This window comes from Myotis nattereri (genome assembly GCF_964212035.1).
Source record: "Myotis nattereri genome assembly, chromosome: 16".
NCBI classification, from domain to species: Eukaryota; Metazoa; Chordata; class Mammalia; order Chiroptera; family Vespertilionidae; genus Myotis; species Myotis nattereri.
In genome coordinates, this window is record NC_138091.1 from 40,350,650 (window position 1) to 40,365,505 (window position 14,856).

General features: G+C 48.1%; 1 protein-coding gene across 11 annotated transcripts; it reads left to right on the plus strand.

The window, feature by feature from the left end:
• The first annotated feature begins 1,873 nt into the window (after positions 1–1,873).
• AMZ2 (archaelysin family metallopeptidase 2) lies at positions 1,874–12,103 on the plus strand. 11 transcript variants are annotated; one of them, XM_081109919.1, is made up of 9 exons: positions 1,919–1,961; positions 3,581–3,658; positions 3,952–4,101; positions 5,093–5,375; positions 5,659–5,832; positions 5,918–6,046; positions 9,519–9,682; positions 10,765–10,941; positions 11,850–12,103. In XM_081109919.1, exons 4-9 carry the CDS (start codon positions 5,093–5,095, stop codon positions 12,003–12,005), a joined length of 1,083 nt encoding a protein of 360 aa, XP_080966045.1. In that variant the 5' UTR covers positions 1,919–1,961; positions 3,581–3,658; positions 3,952–4,101; the 3' UTR covers positions 12,006–12,103. The 11 variants fall into 11 exon arrangements, with proteins under 11 accessions (XP_080966046.1, XP_080966045.1, XP_080966037.1 ...); XM_081109911.1 differs by lacking the exon at positions 1,919–1,961 and adding an exon at positions 3,053–3,096; XM_081109921.1 differs by lacking the exon at positions 1,919–1,961 and adding an exon at positions 3,053–3,096 and having other exon boundaries at positions 10,765–10,894.
• Positions 12,104–14,856: the final 2,753 nt, after the last annotated feature.

Genomic DNA, 14,856 nt, shown 5'->3' on the forward strand with positions numbered 1-14,856 from the left:
TATTTCTGCTAATGGCCCCTCTCCCCTGGCACTACCGGAGCTGGCCCATTACAGGCAAATCAAGCCTCAGTTTGCAAGCAGGACCTGGTCCAAAAGAGCATTTATAAGGTGCTTGTTTGGAGCTTGTGTTTTCCCTGGAAACCATCTTCCCAGGGTGCCTGGTTCTCAGGTTCACTGCCTGGCGCCATTGAGCCCCTACTGTCCCTGGGCGCTGGGCCTTTGAGGGCAGGAGGGAGAGAGCAAGTCAACTCTGGCTGTCCACCTACAGCCCTGGCTCTGGGTACCATTTAAATGTAAGTCAGCTTCCTTTTCCAGCTTCCCACTCCCTCGTGGCATTCAGGTCCCTGTGCCCTCGCCTGTAGCACAGCACCCTCCCCATTCTCTGGGCTGCTCTCCTGCTGGGGGACTCCTGACCACAAATGGCCCACCTGTCCCCACTTCCTGACTAATTAGACTACCATTTCCTCCATTCAGCTGGTATCAGGTCAGGGCTAGAGAAAAAGCCAACTAGCAGATATGAGTTCATGCTAGCAGATGCATGACTGAAACCCTCCTCATGTTTCCTCATGTTAAAACAGGTTGCTTGTGACCCTTGAGAGTCATTGTGGGCAGGTAAGGTCGAGGGGGTGTGCAAAGGGGGTTTAAAAGTGCAGAATCTCTGCACACTCATGAGTGGGGCTACTCACACCACCCAGCTCCCAGAGCACTGGCAGTTAGTTAGGAAAGAATCCTTCCTTGAACAAACAGGATGGTCACAGGTTCAGACACTGGGTACTCATTCTCCGCTCAGTGATTTACTAGTAGCTGGCTCTCTGGCCACCTCCCAGAAACTCCACAGTGGATACGCCACTCGCATGCACACAGAACCATCAACCAGCTTTTTATGCCTCACGATGAAATCTCGACAGACAGCCAAGGATCGCCAGATGTTTGTGGAAAGTTCTAACATGGGGGGGTGGGGGGGGGGGAGGATAACAGAGCAAACAGCAGAACAAAAACGTTAAAAGTAGCATAGTTAATATCCACAGAGAGCGGAGAGGAGATGTCTTACCCACGAAAGGAGAAAGGCTGCAAAATAAACAATCAGAACAAGAAAGGGCTTCTGGCTATTGGAGAATGCAAAGTTTGAAAATAAATGTTCAAGAGAAAAGGAAGAAGGTAGTTGATGAAAACTTCAGAAAATGGTACAAAATGATATATGGAAACTATGAAAGATAAGAAAATCAGAGGAAAGCCCCACATCCAGAAAAAAAAAAATGGAGGGAAGGAAATTGTAAACAAATATAAGAAAAATTCTTAGAATGGAAGGATAAGTCTCAAGATTGAAGGGCCCACTTGAGTGAGCAACAAAATGAATGGGGAAAAGGCCCCGACCAGGACACATCTTAAAAAAACAACATATAAACGTTAAAATCTCAGAGTTCTTCTGAACTCTAAGAATAAAGGGAAGTCTGAGAGAGAGAGAGAGAGAGAGAGAGAGAGAGAGAGAGAGAGAGAGAGAGAAAGCAAATGAGGTAAAATGTTAACAGTTGGGGAATCTGGATGAAGATTATATAGTAATTATACTATTCTTGCTGCTTTTCTGTAAGCTTGACATTATCTCAAAACAGTGTTGCCAATTTAATAGGTAAGAAAAAGCATTCGAATGGTTATTGTTTTAGTATAATTATTAGTAAAATTGAACACGTTAATGAATCATTCAAATTATCTGTTTATGTCCTTGCTCATTTTACATTTATGTTCTTTGCTCTTCCCTATTGCTGTGTAAAGCCATTTTTTAAACCCGTCATTTGATATCTATATATAGCCTTTCTCTCCTGCTTTCTGTAGCCTTCTAACTTTGTTACAAACGTTCCTTTTTAACCCTGGGCAGGGTATGTTTCCTTGCTGGAGACTGGGAGGCGGGATTTGGATGAGTGGAGTGGCCGGACCGTGGAGCACACATGAGTGCGGGCTGAGAGGTACGAAGTGGGGACCGGGAGGAAGGCTGGGCCTCCCTGAAGGTGAAGGTCTTGGAAGAGAGTCCAATGGCACAGGCTCCCTGGGCAGGAAGTGGGAGGAGGACCTGAACGGAGCGCAGGCGACCAGCCTGGGGAAGCGCGGGCTGAGCTGGCGGGAAGCGGGGTTTGGGGGGCGGGATGCCCATTCGGGCAGGTTGGTCCGCACTCAGTGGCATTAGCCAGCCTGGCCACCCAGCACGTCCTAACGTCTGATGGTCCCTGGGGGGCCAGCGGGGCTGCGGCCGGGCGGCCGGAGGGTCCACGGCTTCCATGCACTCCGCTTCCAGGGCTGAAGGGAGCCTTGGGGTCGGAGCGCTCTTCTCCTCGTCCCTGCGCGACCCGCGAGGCCCGACCCACGGCCACCGGGCGACCTCAGCCCCCACGTCCACCTCCCGGCCTCGCTCTGGCAGCCGCAGCGAGACACCGAGGGACGCCTGCCCGGGGGACAGGAACCCGCAGGCGTCACTGGGCCCGGACACCGCCTCCGCGCCGCCCGCCCCGCCGCGCTGCACCTGCTCGTCGCGGTTGCGGCCGGCGCTTCCGCGCGCACCACTGTTGCCGCCGCTGCCACCAAATAAAGAAGGGAAAGTACAGGGCGACGGCGCCAGGGAGCGCGTGCGGAGGCTGTGCGTCAGCCCCGGGCACGGCTGACTGACTGTGGGCCAGGCTGCTGAGATGAGTCACTTTTCAAACCCGCGGCCGGCCGAGCACACTCACAAACATGCGCATCCGACCCCCGGCGCGGCCCCAGGGGACACCGCGGCCTCGGGCGAAGGGCGCCTCGCTCCGGCGTCCCCGCGGCCCAGCGCGGCCCTTGGGGACTAGAGGCGGCGCCCCGCGAGGGCCGGCGGCGGAAAGCGACCGCGGGGGGCTGGTTCCCGCGCCTCGGCGCCCCCTGGCGACCCTCCTCTACTCTGCGGACAAGGGCAGCGACTGGCCTCGGGGAAGACAGCTGTAGGCTAAGGGGCGTGGCGGGCTCCAGGGGGCGGGGCCTTGTGCGAGGGGCGGGGCAAGGCACAGGGCGCAATGCGCAAGCGCTCAGGGTCCGCCGCGGTTGGCTGGCGGCCTGGCGTCGGGGAGGCCGGGCGGGGTGCAGGTACTGCGGCGGTGGCGTCGTACCCGGGCCTGGGCCCCTGAGCTGCGCTACCGGGTTGTAGCGAAGGGAGCGGTCGCGGTCGGTGCTGAGAGATGAGGCTGTGGGCGGGACTGCCGCGGCGGAAGCTGGGAGGACAGCGGGGGCGGAGGTGTCTCCGGGGAGGAAGGCCCGGCCTGTGCGGAGGCTCCTCTGGGAGAAAAGACGCAGCGAGAGTCCCCGGGGAATCCCCCATCCGCCCCCAGTCGGGGACCCCGTCGCGCCTGCTCGGGACGAGCTCCAGGCGCCAGTTGCTATAGGCAACCAGCTCTGGTGACCAGCTGGTCCCGGTTGCCCGGGTTGTGCTGGTTTAGCGCTGGCAGGATCGCAGGCCCGCAGCCCACCGAGGTGACGCTCTCCTGCCCCCTACCGCTCCACGCAGAGTAGGTCCAGGAGGCTTCTTAATATGGGGCTTTTTCTTTTTTTAACACTACCTGTTTAATATTAGGGTGAAGGCACCCCGCACAACACTCTCCCGACCAAGCCCTGGCATGTCAGCACTTCGGTGGAGCCTTCCTTCCTAAAGGTGGGAAGAATACCGGGGCACATCTTGCTTCATGTGCTGTCCTGTCTCAGCCCAGCTGTGGGGCGGTCAGGGTGAGTCTGTGCTCTGCTCAGAGCTTTGACAGTAGAGACCATTTGGGGCGTTTCTCCCACACCCTACACCCCAGGGTTCAGATAGCCAACCAGAACAGCCGTGAACTTAAATGTTCCCATCAGTTGTCTGTCATTAAGCTGGGAAAAATCTACAGGTAGTTAGAAAATATGATAGGTTCCAGACATAAATGTCCAATTTTTTCCCCCTTTCCTAACGCACAGAGCCTCGTGGTGGAAGGATGAAAGCTCTACCTAAAAACAGGATGTGAGCGGAAGAGACCTGTCATTGTGAGTCTGGCCGCTGCTTGTCGCTGATGTCATCCCCAGGGTGACATGACCTCGTGGCCATAAACCTAAGTGGCTGCAGTTAAGGTACAGAACTGGCCGTTCTTGACATTGCGTCTCTGTTTGGTCTTGGACACCTTTGAGTCACGTTGGGAAGGATGAGTATTTCTCATGTGGCCTGAATGAGTCAATTCATAATGTCGCTGTTATTACCCAGATGTCAGAAGGAAATTAGAAATCAGGTCATGCTCTTAGGGATTACCACCAGTTTTTACATTGGGGTCAGGTTCCATAAGAGATGGAGGAATAATTTTCATGATTTTTTTTCCCGCTTTTTCGGGTACCCTCCCCAAGAAATTGATTAGAAATGGGGAAAGCAAACTGTAGTTTGGTGTGGCCCCTCTAAAGCATAAGTACTGTATTTTTCCATGTATAAGACACCCCCATGTATAAGACACCCCCCACTTTTCCAACCCAAAATTAAGAAATCAGTATTTTAAACATTTTGCTGGTTTTCCTCTTAAGGCCTTCTTCTTTTTTGGCATCTTAAGGAGTTGTTCTGCCTGTTTTCTCCACTGTCTGATCACACACTCAGTGGGAGGAGATCCAGATTGTCTCTCTGCAGCTCTGTTCCATGCTCTTTTGCTTAGCTGATGACATTCAGTCTGAATTTTGCAGAATAAGACAATCACTGGCATTTATCTTTTTATTTTTTTACATCTTTATGGGTTCAGAACGCTCTGGTCCCTGTTGCATCTTTGCACTCTCCACCTCCACCTCCAATTACGGCATCAGGTGACATCAGTAACAATAAGGCTCGTGATTGGAGGAAGTCTGTTAGACAAGGTATGGGCAGCTACACACCTGCACAGCTGCCTCCTTGGCTGACTTCTGTGTATAAGACATTCCTTGATTTTCAGTCTAACGATTTTAGAAAAAAAATAGGGTCTTATACACGGAAAAATACGGTAGACATTCTATTTTGGGAGAATTTAGAGATGTATGTGGAGGACAGGTAGATTGAAGTCTCCGGCGTGGATATACATTTTATGTTTGACTAGCTCGGTCTTCTTGGTAGATGAAAACGGTACGGCACTCGGAACAGACACTTAGAACAGCTCTCATCTCAAAGAACCCAGCACTTGTGTCCCAGTATGAGAAGCTCGATGCTGCAGAGCGGCGTTTGATGAACGAAGCCTTCCGACCAGCCAGTGATCTCTTCGGGCCCATCACCTTGCATTCGCAGTCAGATTGGATCACCTCCCATCCTGAGCCTCCCCAAGACTTTGAAGAGTTTTTCAATGATCCTTCCAGAAAGACACCCTCTCGAGAGAAACACAGGATTTATATACAATGCATTGGTATCTACTATCCTTTGCTGCATTTGGTGTGGTTGTGCTGTGGTGCTGTTGCCTGGTATAGTTTGGGCTGTTTATCTCATTCCATAGTGGAAGTTTTTAGCCAAACTGCCTTAAAAGAAGATATTTTGTTTCTAAATCAGATTCGTGTTATTGAATGATAAAGGTGTTTTGAGAATTTAGATTTCATTTGTTTCTAATTCCAATCCATAATTATAGACTGAGGTAAAGACTGAGTATTTTAATCATCCTAACGTCTGTCTCTAAATTTTCTCCCATATTATAGGATCTCTAGGAAATACCAGAATTATCAGTGAAGAATATGTTAAATGGCTCAAGGGCTACTGTGAAGCATTTTTCTATGGCTTGACAGTGAAACTCCTAGAACTAGTCCCTGTCTCTGCAACAGGGTGTGCCTTTAGAGTCAATGATAGCACGAAGAACCTGCAGATACATGCAGGTGAATGCAACAACTTCACAATTTTAATTGAGTCCAGGATGTGGAGACATATATAGATAACACACGTACATATCTTTGTGAATAGGGCACATCCTGCACTTCTTGAAAAAGAAGAAACCTGAAGATGCCTTCTGCATTGTGGGAGTAACGATGATCGATCTTTACCCAAGAGACTCCTGGAATTTCGTCTTTGGACAGGCCTCTTTGACAGATGGTACTCCTTTTTGGCATTGTTTGTAGAAACTTTCTGAACTTGAGACTATTGGTAGATGCTGAAAAAGGGAAAACAATTCCATTATAATTTTGATGAAGGATATTTGAACTCTCATTAACTTAAGTGAAAATCTTGCTTAATTGTTTTTTTTAACTTTTTGTGGTCATTTTGCATAGATGGAAGAGCCACACATTGCTTTATAAGTGTGTGCTTGTCCTGTGTGTGATTTTATTTTAAAAGAAAATAATTTGTTATTTTATTTTTAAAAGTAAGCTTCAGTCTGTTATTGGAGATACAGTAAACTTTGACTCATTGGAAACCCTGCATGGCAGTGTTGGGGGTGGGAAAAGATCCAGAAGAAAATCATAATTTTTGCCTATTTTTTTTGTCTTCACTTCTGTTCTTCTATGCATCCTTTTTAAAAAAAATCTTCACTTGAGGATATGTTTATTGATTTTAGAGAGAAGAAGGGAGAGAGAGGGAGAAGGAGAAAAGAAAGGAAGGAAGGAAGGAAAGAAGGAAGGAAGGAAGGAAGGAAGGAAGGGAAGGAAGGAAAGGAAGGAAAGAGAAAGAAAAACATTGATCAGTTGCCTCCTGTATGTACCCCGACTGGGGATTGAATCTGTAACCTATGAATGTGCCCTGACTGGGAATTGAACCCAAAATCTCTTGGTGGTGTTTGGGACAACACTCCAACCAACTGAGCCACCCAGCCAGGCCCTCCTGTCCAATTTTGCTCTTACTTCTCTACCCTTATCCCCAGGCTCAGAGACCCGTTTGAAGGGGAAAGGCCCAGAGAACTAAGGGGAGTGGTTGTTCATTAGTGTTTTGGGGATGATGGGCAAGTACCAGGACTGTACTTCATGATACTAAGTGTGTGGACTGTCGAGATCACATATTAGCCTCCCTCTGACAAAGGTTTCTATTAGCGTCTCCTTCTCTTACCCGAATTCATCAGAGGTACAGGCCCAGGACACTACCCCTTCATCCTTATTCTCCAGTATCTTCTTATGGCCCCCACTCTCCCCATGTCCCTACAAATACACTCTTTTGGAGACTTGGGTCACTGCTGTGTTCCTGAGTTGTGCTGCCTTTCTATCAAAAATGAACTTGTATGAGCTAAATTTTTTTCTCTCCTTTTATTTTTAACCTGGTAGAAATGGAAAAAGTTTTTTTTTTTTTTTAATATATTTTATTGATTTTTTACAGAGAGGAAGGGAGAGAGATAGAGAGTTAGAAACATCGATGAGAGAGAAACATCGATCAGCTGCCTCCTGCACATCTCCTACTGGGGATATGCCCGCAACCCAGGTACATGCCCTTGACCGGAATCGAACCCGGGACCTTTCAGTCCGCAGGCCGACGCTCTATCCACTGAGCCAAACCGGTTTCGGCAAGTTTTAAAGTTTTAAAATTAAAACTATTTATGTAGATACTAGAGGCCTGATGCATAAAATTCGTGCAAGGGGCTTGGCCCTCACAGCCGCGGCACCCGGCTTCACCTGGAAGGTCTTTTGGCTGTCTGGTCTAATTAGCATATTGTGCTTTTATTATTATAGATTGCTGGCTAATTTATCTTGTACAGTTGAGGAGGTCAGGAAGCATTCCTCCAAAATGTTTCTACTTTAATTTTTTTAAGTTTCGTAAATACTGCATCACATAAAAGAAATAGTAGCAAGCCCTAACCGGCTTGGCTCAGTGGCTAGAGCAGGGGTGGGCAAACTTTTTGACTCGAGGGCCACAATGGGTTCTTAAACTGGACCGGAGGGTCGGAACAAAAGCATGGATGGAGTGTTTGTGTGAACTAATAAAAATTCAAAGTAAACATCCTTACATAAAAGGGTACGGTCTTTTTTTTTTTTTTTTAGTTTTACTCATTTCAAACGGGCCGGATCCGGCCCGCATGCCGTAGTTTGCCCACGGCTAGGCTAGAGCGTCGGCCTGTGGACTGAATGGTCCAGGGTTCGATTCCAGTCAAGGGCACATGTCTGGGTTGCTGGCTCAATCCCCAGTGTGGGTCCTGCAGGACGCAGCCAATCAACGATTCTCTCATCATTGATGTTTCTCTCTCTCTCTCCCTCTCCCTTTCTCTCTGAAAATCAATAAAAATATCTTTTAAAAAAAAAAGAAATAGTAGTAAGCCAGCAGCACTGATCTGCCAGGCAGTGAGACAGTGTCTTACAAGTGACTTTATTCTCTCCAGGTTTACAAAGATTTGTGCTTTTAAATTGAGAAATGTTTAGTTATAAAGAAAACATTCTATTTGTAGAGTCATTAGGACGCATGCCCCCGAAATGCTCTTACCAAAGGTATTGTGGTAAAATACGCCCACACTTTTTGGCCAGAGGAGGTTACTTGTGACACATGAGTAGATTCAGTTTCCTTCTTAACTTCCAGAATGTTTCCTTCTCCCTAAATTTCAAATACCAGTGGACGCTTTCCAAGGACGATTCTTTCTGAATCAAGTTGGATTGGACAAACTTACTATGAAATCATTTCCATAACAAAAAGGCTTCTTATGACTTTCAAATAAGAATGAAAAGCATAACTAAGTGGTAGTGTAAACAAGTCAGATTATAAGGCAGTCCTCATTAGAATGAGCTGAAAATCATACTCTGTCCTCCATGTGTGTGAAGACGGTTTAGACAAGCCTAAGACCTAACACAGGAAGTCAGTTACAAGAAGGTTTATCCTGGTCCCCTGACTCCATCCACATAACAGTTGTGCTGTGCCTAAGAAGGGGGAAGAGGGGAAGAGGTTCTGTCTTTTGTCTAAGGGTGCGGGCGTGGTCTCCACGGCCTCGGGCATGGCATGAGGGAAGGAAAGGCCCCCTCACTGACACATAGGTCATGGAGATCTGTTTATTGTGGGGTTTTAAAACATATTTTTTTTATTGATTTCAGAGAGGAAGGGGGAGAGAGAGGGGGAGAGAGAGAGTGAGATAAGAACATCAATGATGAGAGAGCCATTGATCAGCTGCCTCCTTGCATGCCCCACACTGGGGATCGAGCCCGCAACCTGGGCATGTGCCCTGACTGGGAATCGAGCCTTACCTCCTGGTTCATAGGTCGATGCTCAACCACTGAGCCATGCTGGCTGGGCTTTTTATCGTGTTCTTAAAGAGAGAAGTCATGAGCGTGTGTTGTTTGTATGATCATTTTCATTGCTCTTTCTGGAGTACCTGATTTGGACTATTCTTTGAGAAGAGGACTGCTTTTGCAGGAAAACCAAACCCCCCATAATTTCCAGTTTGTCAAGAATTTGACAAAAGACAATTGAGCTTTACAAGGCAGGACACATTGGATAGTAAAAGAAAGTTTCGAGAGGGAAATCTGGGTCAAAGTCCTGCTTTGTCTTGGCAGACCTGAAGCATATTGGGCTCTGTGAAGGCAGGAGTCAGACACGCACTCCCTGGCCGGACGCCCTCCGGAATCCGCCTTTCATTCTGCTGTTGCTTGTCCTCTTTCCGTAGGTGTGGGGATATTCAGCTTCGCCAGGTATGGCGGTGACTTTTACAGCTCAAGCTACAAAGGCAAAGTGAAGGCGTCGCAGAGACAATCTTTGCGTGACTATTCGGCGTTTGATAACTATTACACTCCTGAAGTGACCAGTGTTCTGCTGCTTCGGTCCTGCAAGGTGAGTTGTTTACAAAATCTAACAGGATTATTAGTAAAGAGGCCTTAATTCCCTCCACTGCACATCCACGCTCCTTAAGGTAATATTATCAATGAGCTTGTATCACTTGTCTATTTTTGGTGGCTATTGCTTGACTGAAATAATGGATACCTTATTATTGAAATGTACAGTACCTGTGCCCGTTTTTTGTCCTGTTAGTTATACGCAGCCTTGGCTGTGGCCACATCCTCACCGTTAGTTTAATTCCGGAATTCTGTAGGAGTAGATAGCCCCACCCTTTCAGGCTGCTGCTGGCCATCAAGGAAAGCTGCCTTCCTGGGGCTGGAGGGTCAAGGAGAAAGGCCTTCCTCTTGGTCTCCAGGCTCCTTCTCCTGCCTTGGTCCTACTGACAGTTCCTGATGTCCCCCCGCTACTGCGCTTGGAAAGCCTATCTCCTCGTATTGTTGATAGCCGGGGACATAAGCTTTTCTGCTTTTTCCAGCACCATCTGTGGGGTTTGACAACATCACCTCATAGAGCAATGTTTTCAGTGAACATTCCCTGCATCGGCTTCACCTCGTGTGCTTGTTAACATCCAGGTCAAGCCCCTCCTCCCAGACCCACCGACACAGCATCTCTGGGGGAAGGGCCCCGGGCTGTAAATGGTAACACAGGCTCTCAACCAGCAGCAGTCTCACCACCCAGCGATCATTTGGCCATGTGGGGGGATATTTCTGGTTGTCACAGTTGGGGAGTGGGTGCTACTGGCATCTAGTAGGGAGAGTCCAGGGGTGCTGCTAAGCATCCTTCAGAGCACAGGATAGCTTCCTTCCCCCAAAGAATCTTCCCACCCAAAGTATCAGTGGTGTCGAAATTGAGAAACACTGGTCTGGTAATTAAGTGGTTAAGTGTAGTGAAAAAAGCAGGAAGACATTTAAGGAGATGAGGGGTTAAGTCTTTGGGCAGATTGAAGTTTTGGGGATGATGGTAAGGAAATTGATTCCTACAAATCTGTTTCTTAGAAAAGTAAGGAAAAAGCAGGGGTGTGTAGCTTATTGTTGATGATGGTGGCTCCATAAAGCCTCAATGTGAATGTCTTGCAGACTTTAACCCACGAGATTGGACACATATTTGGACTTCGACACTGCCAGTGGCTGGCATGCCTAATGCAAGGCTCCAACCACTTGGAAGAAGCTGACCGGCGCCCCCTAGATCTGTGTCCCATCTGTTTACGCAAGTTGCAATGTGCTATTGGCTTCAACATTGTAGAAAGATACCAAGTAAATTGGGGTGGGGTCGTCAGAAGGGAGAAGTGGTTATATAAATAGCAAACTACGATTTTATATTAGGCTTCTCTGGAGCTGTCATTTATCAGAGGAAATTAGTGCAGAGATAAGCAGGAAGCTGTGGTTAAAAAAAAAAGAGAGAGAAACGTCCTCCTTAAAAACTTGACTTGCCTCTGAGTGCCTTACACTGTAGTTCATGAGCAGTGGTGGAAGAGGTTTCTGCATTTGCCATTCATTTATGACAAGAGAGCCTGAATCTTCAGAACAGAATAAATGTTGATGCGTGTGCAAAGTTCCTTTTTAAAAACTATAAAAATGCTGAGGTGATCCACCTTACCAAATATGGGACAGAGGTATAGTCGTTACGAGGAAAAGATGATTTTAAGAAGGAAGAGGGAAAGTACATAATCTCAGTATGTGTGAAGGTATGTGTGTCCTCACGTGCCCACAAACATCAACACTACTCATGGTACAACTACCCATGCAGGTAACTGCATTACATGTCTACATGTACTTTCATATGTCTACCCTTAACCTATGTGTATGCATTCACATCAAATCAAAAGCATAGTTTAATGCCTTGTGGGACATTTAGCAAGTTGAGAAAACAATATTCTCCCACCCTAAAAAACTGTAGGATTAGTGTATTTTCATGTTTTCTCCTCTGCATAGGTGACTACAATTTATAATCATAGTTAGCATACTTTGGGTGTATATTTGTTCACTCAGCATGTTAGCATAAGTGTTCTTTTCATATTCATGACCATCTTTTTCAAATGGAACATCTTCATGGGTAATCTAAGCCACTGATTTAGAGAATCTGATTTAGAAGCCAGTGTTTTTCTCTTGCCTAAAACTATTTGCTGTGCTTTGTTAAAATATTAATCTCTCTTCTTTTCAAGGCCCTGGTGAGGTGGATTGATGATGAATCTGCTGACACGCCCCGAGTTACTCCAAAACATAGTCATGACGGTAATGTGAATTTGCCCAAACCTGTGGATGCCTTTAAGGAGTGGAAAGAGTGGATAATAAAATGCCTTGCTGTTGTCCAAAAATAAGAACCTTCAAATAGGAGTAATTGAAATCCTTGCACATCATGCTTGCTTTTGTATGGAGTGCTTCATTGGAATAAACTGTTTACTGATTCTGCCCTGTATCGTGGTGTAAGCATGACTTTCATATGCACTGGGAACCCCAAAATATTGATATCATCACTTGATTGCGAGATTCCGTTTATTGCTGTGGTCTGGAACCGGACCCCCAATATCTCTGATATATGCCTGTAGTTACAGTGCTAAACGAACTCTGACTTGGCAGAGGTGTGGTATTGGGGTTACAATTATTTAGACAATATCTAGTGCCCATTTGTACCTACTCTGCACTGTGAGAGCAGGACAAAGAAACAAGTCATTTAGTCTTGTTAAAAGTTGGACAGACATGAGCTTTATGTAACAGGCATTTATTCAGCAACCATCACCTAAATATTGTGTGTAACTAGTGGGTTGTGCATATCTTTGGGCAATTTCTTAGGGTTAAGATTTGTTTACCGCAACTATATTTTATGCCCTGTCCGTAATCTTTGTAGTTAAACATGAAATCCATATAAATTTTGCTCTGCAAATGCTGAATAAGAAAAACAAGTGAATCCGAAAAGCTATGCACTTTGGTGCTGGTGGAATTAGTAGTATCTCTCGGGTCAAGGGAAGGATTAAGTGTTAACATCTCATTCCGCTGGGACTGAAGCGGGGTGGGCGGTCGTTTAAGTAGAAGGTGGCCAAGATCCTACTTGGAGTCTAGTCCCGGCTTATTCTTGGGACCGCAAATCACCTGATGTGAATACTTTCAAATTTCTAACCCTCAGAGGACCCGAGGGCGGGCTGGGATCCTCCTGGGAGCGAGCGCGCTAACCCCAGGCGGGCTGGGCTGGCCTGGCCCTCCGCCCGCCGGCGCTGGCCCTGCCCCCGCCCCCACAGGAAGCGGCGTAGCGGTCCGTGCGGTGCCGGGGCGGGGAGCCCGGACCGGCTGCTGCGAGCCGGCGTCTCGCTGCTCCCTCCTCCCGACACCGGGACTTCCTCCCGCAGCGGCCGGCCGGACCGCAGGCCGTGACTCCGCCTCCCCTGGGGCCGGGACCTCGGCCGCCGCCGAGGGGAGCTCTGGGCCGCGCCCACGTGTCCGGCTCCGCTCGGCTGCACCCGCGGGAGGCCGGGGAAACCCGTATGGCGAGGCCGCCGAGCAGTAAGTGGGGTCGCGTCGCGGGGAGAGCACGGGAACAGCGCTTTCCGAGAGTTTGAGCCTCAGTCCCTGCCTGCGTCCCGGTGATAAGCTGGCGCCGAACCGACCAGTGCACGTGTAATGAGCCACATGCGCAGTAATTAACATGCTGGGAGCCGCGTTAGCCAGAGCAGACATGAGTGTCAGTTTGTTTATACGTTTTATTTAACTCAGCTTCTCCAAAACACGGCTCCAGCGTGCGGTGAGTGGACCCACTGCTGAGATGCCTTACAGTCTGTTGGTCCTGAGGCTTCAGATTCTGGCTGTTGTACGCCTGCAGCTCGGCTCAGGCTCACGGGCACCTTCCAGGTGCTCAGCAGCTCCGCGGGGCTCGGGCTGCGATGGGACGCCCGGCTCCAGGTTAGGGCCACCTCGTGGTCTCCATGGAAGGATGTGCCCGTGAAGTTGAATTAATGGGAGAGAAAAACTTTTTTTAAGGAAAAGGTCCTGCGGGCCCCGGGAGTACGGTGAGCGTTGACATTCAGGTAGCAAGGGTGTGAAGCCCGGAAGGGCCTCTGGCTTGGCACTGGTCACTTGTGGGTCTTGCTGTTGCTCCCTTCCTATTGCCAAAGGTGTGGCGTTTCCTTTACATGCGTTTTCCCTTTGGGAGAGCAGGACTGTGAAGTGTCAACAATGTGATCGCTGCCGAGTCCGCTGCACGGCGAGGAGACAAGCCCAGCGGCCAAAGAAAGGGCGTGCGGTGACTCCAGAGGCCGCGCTGAAACCAGATCCCAGGCTCCCTGTTCCGGCTGTGCTTTGTTTTTTCTGTGCTGCATGGCCGCATCAGAAATAAAATACCACAAGCTGGAAGCCGACCATTTTCTTCCAGCTGTTTATAAAAGGGGTTAGAAGGTTAAACTCTTTCAACCTCTTTTAAGTAGGGCCGCTGGGGTTGCTCAAAGAGAGAAATCAGAATACTTTGCTGTAACATTAAAAAAAATAATAATAAAATAAAAGAGGTTCAGCCCCAGCTGTGTTGGCTCAGTGAATAGAGCCACGGCCTGCAGACTGAAGGGTCCCGGGTTCGATTCCGACCAAGGGCACATGCCGGGCTGCGGGCTCGATCCCCAGTAGGGGGCGTGCAGGAGGCAGCTGATTGATAGTTCTTTCTCATCATTGATGTTTCTATCTCTCCCTCTCCCTTCCACTCTGAAATCAATAAAAAAATATTTTTTTAAACAGAGATTCAATATCTAGGAAAGCATTTGCTGCCAGTTGAGACATTTTTTTAAAAACATCATGGAGCAACCACTGGCTTTGCTAAGTGGTTGAGCGTTTACCTGTGAACTGGGTCACAGTTCAATTTCCTGGTTAGGGCACATGACTGGCTTGCGGGCTCGGTCCCCAGTAGGGTCCCCAGGAGGCAGCTGATCCACGATTCTCTCTCATCATTGATGTTTCTATCTCTCTCTCCCTCCCCTTTCTTCTCTGAAATTATATATATGTATGTATGTATGTATATATATATATATATATATATATATATATATATCCTTTATAGATAGAGGTTTGGGATACCAGTTATCTGATTTCCCATTAGGAAATTCGTAGTCACTGCAGTACTTATGGTTTGGATATGAGAGGTTATTTAACATGAAGAGTGAAGTTGCAAGTTTAACTTGTCGCTTTTCTTGTTCT

Coding starts and splice junctions, on each gene's coding strand:
- AMZ2 (XM_081109919.1), top strand. CDS start 5,093: ATGAAAACGGTACGGCACTCGGAACAGACACTTAGAACAGCTCTCATC. Junction 6,047..9,518: donor ACAGGCCTCTTTGACAGATG/GTACTCCTTTTT, acceptor CTCTTTCCGTAG/GTGTGGGGATATTCAGCTTC. Junction 10,942..11,849: donor ACATTGTAGAAAGATACCAA/GTAAATTGGGGT, acceptor CTTCTTTTCAAG/GCCCTGGTGAGGTGGATTGA.